General features: G+C 48.5%; 1 protein-coding gene across 1 annotated transcript; it reads right to left on the bottom strand.

Moving 5' to 3' along the window:
* Positions 1-476: 476 nt before the first annotated feature.
* Positions 477-2,609, bottom strand: LOC119290995. The gene has a single exon (XM_037569682.1). The coding sequence runs from the start codon at positions 2,595-2,597 to the stop codon at positions 645-647; it is 1,953 nt and encodes a 650-aa protein (XP_037425579.1). The 5' UTR covers positions 2,598-2,609; the 3' UTR covers positions 477-644.
* Positions 2,610-4,930: the final 2,321 nt, after the last annotated feature.

Below are 4,930 nucleotides of genomic sequence, written 5' to 3' on the forward strand. Positions count from 1 at the left end.
GAAGCAACATCCATCTCACACAGAAAAGCTGAGGTTACAATAAATTAAACCACACAAGAGGAACTCTGGAATTTTCAATATGCATATCTTACATAATGTATAAGCAACAGCATATCATATCAGGTTCAGTTTTTTAGTATTGTATTGACAATAGGTAACATTGCAAACAAGGCAAAAATGGACGACTAAGTATAGTAGGATTACTATAGTGAAAGTTATCAATAAAATATTAATACACTGGATGCAAATAAGAAGCAACGACGAGAATGATGCAACTTGCGTAGTAATAACACAGCAGATTGTCCTGCTACTGATGTAGTGCGCCAAATTCGACACATGTGCACACACAAAAACATAGGTTAAGTTAACGCTCGAAAGTACAATAATAAGATAATAAAATACTATGATTAAAAACTTAAAGAACAGAACCAATGTTCAACTGTCTTGAAGGAAAACAGTAATCAACAGCGGCACTATAGACAAGTTAAGAAGGTTGAATTGATTAATCAGCCTGTATATATCAGGGAAGATAGGTTACTTTGAAGCTCCACCTACAGACACTACATTAAACTGGTGCAAGCTTATGACATTCTAGCATACAGAATTTACAAGACCTTCCTGGTATCAGGGGTGAATCACAAATCTCACACAAGTCCATGTCTAAAACTGACATCTCCTGCATCGCCACTGGAATCTAAACCTACAGGTGAATCATACCACTTGGGCCCAGAGTAGAATCCGTCTATTTGTATGCCTAACAAGCTTGAGTCAGTTACCATGGTATCATCATGCATCAATGGCTTAATAATCTTGGAATCCTCGCCACCATCTTCATCCCCACAGTTAAGAATACTCTTTTCATCAAAGTCACCAACATTCTCCTTCAGCATCCACTTATCACACTTTGGGCTATCACCCATTAGCATCTTCCTGTCCTCGCACTCTGCTGCCATTCTATCCCATGAGACGATGGGCCCAAGGCTTGAACCAAAATCAGTATCATCGTCATCAAGCATGTCATCCTCCTTGCAGAATGCACCATCGTGATGATCTAAATGGTGCGACACATCACCAGTCGCCCATCCCCCGACCTCATTGCCCATCATCAATGTCTCCTCTGGCTGGTAAGTGTTGCCATCCAAATTAAACTTCCTAATCCTGTGCAACACCTCAGATAGCTCATTGGAAAGAGAACCCAATAGCTCTGGGTGCATCTTAGCCACCTTCCCTTCTAGGGAGACCACCTCTGCTCTGAGTTCCCGGACTTGTTGCAAGACTGCCTGATGCGAGTCATCAATGTCAACATCTACATCCCCCTTAATTGTAAAGCTAGGCTCACCTTCCTCATTGATGTCATAAATGTCTGGATCAAACTCAAATGTCCCCTGATGCCCAACTAACCTGTGAACAATCCGAGCACTGCCATCAAGTGGCCCGGGCTCATGACCTGAGTGCACGGCATAAAGCTTGAACACTGCAGTGCCCTCTTCTTGATATACAAAACTCTTGTCTTTCTCGTTATAATTGGCTATGGGCACAATAGCCCTGATACGGAACCCACAGCCACACCTCTTGGATTGGTATGGCTCCCGCTTCAGCCCCCGTGGCTTCTTCGCCTCAGAGGCACTGGCTGAAGAGGACACAGTATTCCCACTACTTGAAGTTGGCACTCCAGCACGATGGCATGCATAATCCTTCACCTCGGCCATGAATGGCTTATACCTTATATACTTCTGCCTAATACAGAGGACCACCTTGTGCTTGGCAGCCAGCTGCTGTAGCCGGCGCGGCACGTCTCGTGCCGGCACATCCAGCGTCTCCGTATATTCAAACCTGCGCCGCCGCTTGCCTCGTCCTGGCGATGAGATAGCAGAATCAGGCTGTCCAGCAGGTGCAGCCTTACAAACAGGGCACGCAGCAACACATACCCTGACAAATGATTCGGGAATACCATAGAATTTGGCTCCCACAGTCCAGGCCTGCCTGATACGCTCAACGGTGTCCTTGAGGCCGAGGTGGCGGAGAAGGTCCGGGTCCGCGTGCGCCTCCGATACTATGTCCAGCCACTGGCCGACATGGGAGACGCGCTGCGCGGGGTTGGACTTGAAGTGGAGGTGGCGGCCGTCGGCCGAGGCGGCGAGCTTGTCCTGGATGCGCTTCCACGCGGTGAGGTAGGCGGTGTCCTCGTTCCGGTCCTTCCAGACCGCCCGCCAGGAGGCGAGCACGGAGGGGGAGGTGGCGGCGCGGACCTCCTCGGCGACGGCGGGGCGGCCGGCGAGGATGCAGCGCAGCATGAGCGCGTGCGAGGCGGCGGTGAAGGTGTAGAACTGCGAGGAGATGTGCGGCGTCGGGTCGACGGGCGGCAGCGCGAGCGAGGAGGCGACGGGGTCCCCCGGGCTAGGGTTCGGGCCGCCGGGGATTTGGATCAGCGCCTCGTCGTCGGCGTCGACGTGGAGGAGGTAGCTGCAGGGGCTGGGGTTCGGGGAGCCGGGGTCCGGGTCCGGCGGGTGGTGGGATTTGAGGTAGGAGGAGGAGGAGGGGAGGAGGGGATTCATGGGGGCGACGGTGGGGGATGGCGACGAGGAGGTCTTCGGCATATCCGCGGATTTTTTTTTAATTTCTCTCTTCCAATTTCACTGCGCCTGCTGTTCGTTATATATATATATCTGCCTCTAGTCTCCGGTTGTTATGTTATCGGCTGCGCGTCACCGGGACTATCTGAGCTTGTGTCACCGCAGCTGGGCCCAACCGAGGAACACGTGAACCGAGCCTCTCTGTCAGTGACTCTGGTGGGTTTGGTTTGAGTTAATTTTTCTTAGTACTGGCTCTGCTCGGCTGTTCGGAGAGGGACGACTCATCTAACGATACCATGGGAACACTGCAGGCGGGCCATACCTCTGCGTCTCTCTACTCTCGCTAGTGGTCTACCGGTATGGAAACCTACTGATGGAGCCGGTAGTTCGCTGGATTTTCCTTTCAAAAAAAAAAAAGTTCGCTGGATTTTGGATTTTGTACGGCTCTGGTCACTGGGTCCCATCACACAACCCATGTGTCCGTCTCTATCGTATACTATTAAGGCCGAGTTCATTCGGCCGATTCTCCCATAAAATCTCGAGAATCGACCTTCCATCCAGCTTGGAGAAGCTGGATGAAGAGTCGATTCTCAAGATTCTGGATGAATCGCCCAAAAGAACTCGGCCTAAGGCCTTGGGCCAAAATCGATGCCAAATCCATTTTTGACACAGATGCCCCATTGTGCAGGCGGTGCCATATGAAAATTTGCGGGCATCGAAACACCTACTTGCTTCGATGCTAAATTCACCCAAGTAATTAAAAAAAATCCATTTCAGGGTCTAGCTCTCTTGATTTCACACGTGAAGCAATAGCCATGAATTGTACCTTCGCTTCAGTCCATCGTCTCTGGTGAGCTCTTTGTCGCATGTCGCCGCCGCTGGACTTTGCACGACAACGGTGTGCAGCCCGCCGGTCTCCTAGGCTCTACCGCCTCCCGCTTCGCATGGCCCTGCCTTCGGTCACGAGATCAGGCCGCCCGCGACCACCAACCTCTGGTTGCGACCTTCGTCCCCAGATGTGAGCTACACCCACCTGCGAGCACGCCCCTGGGCGGCCCGATACCGGCAACCTCCATTGCAAGGTCGCCCCACTCAACCTCCCCCTGGTGATGGCCCGCCTAATTCCTCCACCACAGAACCTCCATCTGACATGGATTTAATGGGCGGATGTTGAATCAAGAAGAGGATGTGAGGAAGGAGATGGATCGACTTGAGATTGGGATTTTTTGCCATGCGGTCTGTAAAAGGATGCAGAGGAAGTGGGGAAAAGGCCATGCGAAGGAGACGCTGATAGGGCTTTTTAATGAGGGAGAGCAAGACTCTGGTAGTTGGGTTGATTGGTTTGTTTATGCATGCGGGCTTGTGTGCATAGCGGTGCTAAATTATATCACGTTGTGAGAGCGGGCCAAAAGTTGTTCGTCTGGCATCGACGCGTATGTGGCATGCTTTTCAGTAACATGGCACCGAATACATAGTGGAAGGCCTAAGTGTAGAAATGAGTGTTACACGTAGAGTCCTATCTAAGAATTGTCCAATACCCTTAAGAATTTAACTTTCAATTCCAAGAATAAGGTTCCCTTAGAAAAAATCAAGAAAGAGAAATTCTCATCTTTAACGACCAAAAGAACGAAACATTAAAAATCATGTACCCATCACCTTCACGTGAGTAGTTTAATCACATATCTGCATTTTTTACCGTTATACTCTCTCGCGGCTTGCGGCTATGTAAAATTGGAATTCTCTTAACATTGAAAAATCCAGACTTTCAAAACTATTTCTTTAGATTGGACACTTGAATTGTTAAAAAAAAGTTACTTCCATAATGCGAGATTGTATAGAGATGCGACAATACAATTTAATTGTCAAAAATGCCTTAGCAACCCCATCTTACTTATGAATTTTGCCCATATCTCCATATGGTGTGTCTTGTCAAAAGATTTCATTATCCACTTGGCAAAACTTGTTTCCTAAATTTTCGTTCGCCTATATTTATTAATTTACTATATGATACCAAGAAATGTGAAATGTGTTTCCATTGTTCCTTAATCACTATAGTGTTAATTTCGACAAATTACAACAAGAGTAGTCTAGTGGCGGTCTTTCCAATCGCCCTACATATCTACCATATGCACTATCGTCGTCCCTCTCAATATTATCAACCATCTCCTCCACATGCCCCTTTCATTTCCACAAAATTCTAGAATCTTAAAGCAAGTCCAATCATAGCCCCAGAGTTCTCCATCCCACATACTCCTTTTTGGGAACCTTCCTAATTTGAGGGACCCATATTTTACTTGGTACTCTAACCATAGCCCCCAGCCTCTCTCTCTCTCTCTCTCTCTCTCTCTCTCTCTCTC

This window comes from Triticum dicoccoides, chromosome 4B (assembly GCF_002162155.2).
Source record: "Triticum dicoccoides isolate Atlit2015 ecotype Zavitan chromosome 4B, WEW_v2.0, whole genome shotgun sequence".
NCBI lineage: Eukaryota > Viridiplantae > Streptophyta > Magnoliopsida > Poales > Poaceae > Triticum > Triticum dicoccoides.

Bases quoted from the DNA above. Each gene is read 5' to 3' on its own strand.
- LOC119290995 (XM_037569682.1), bottom strand. From the start codon at position 2,597: ATGCCGAAGACCTCCTCGTCGCCATCCCCCACCGTCGCCCCCATGAAT.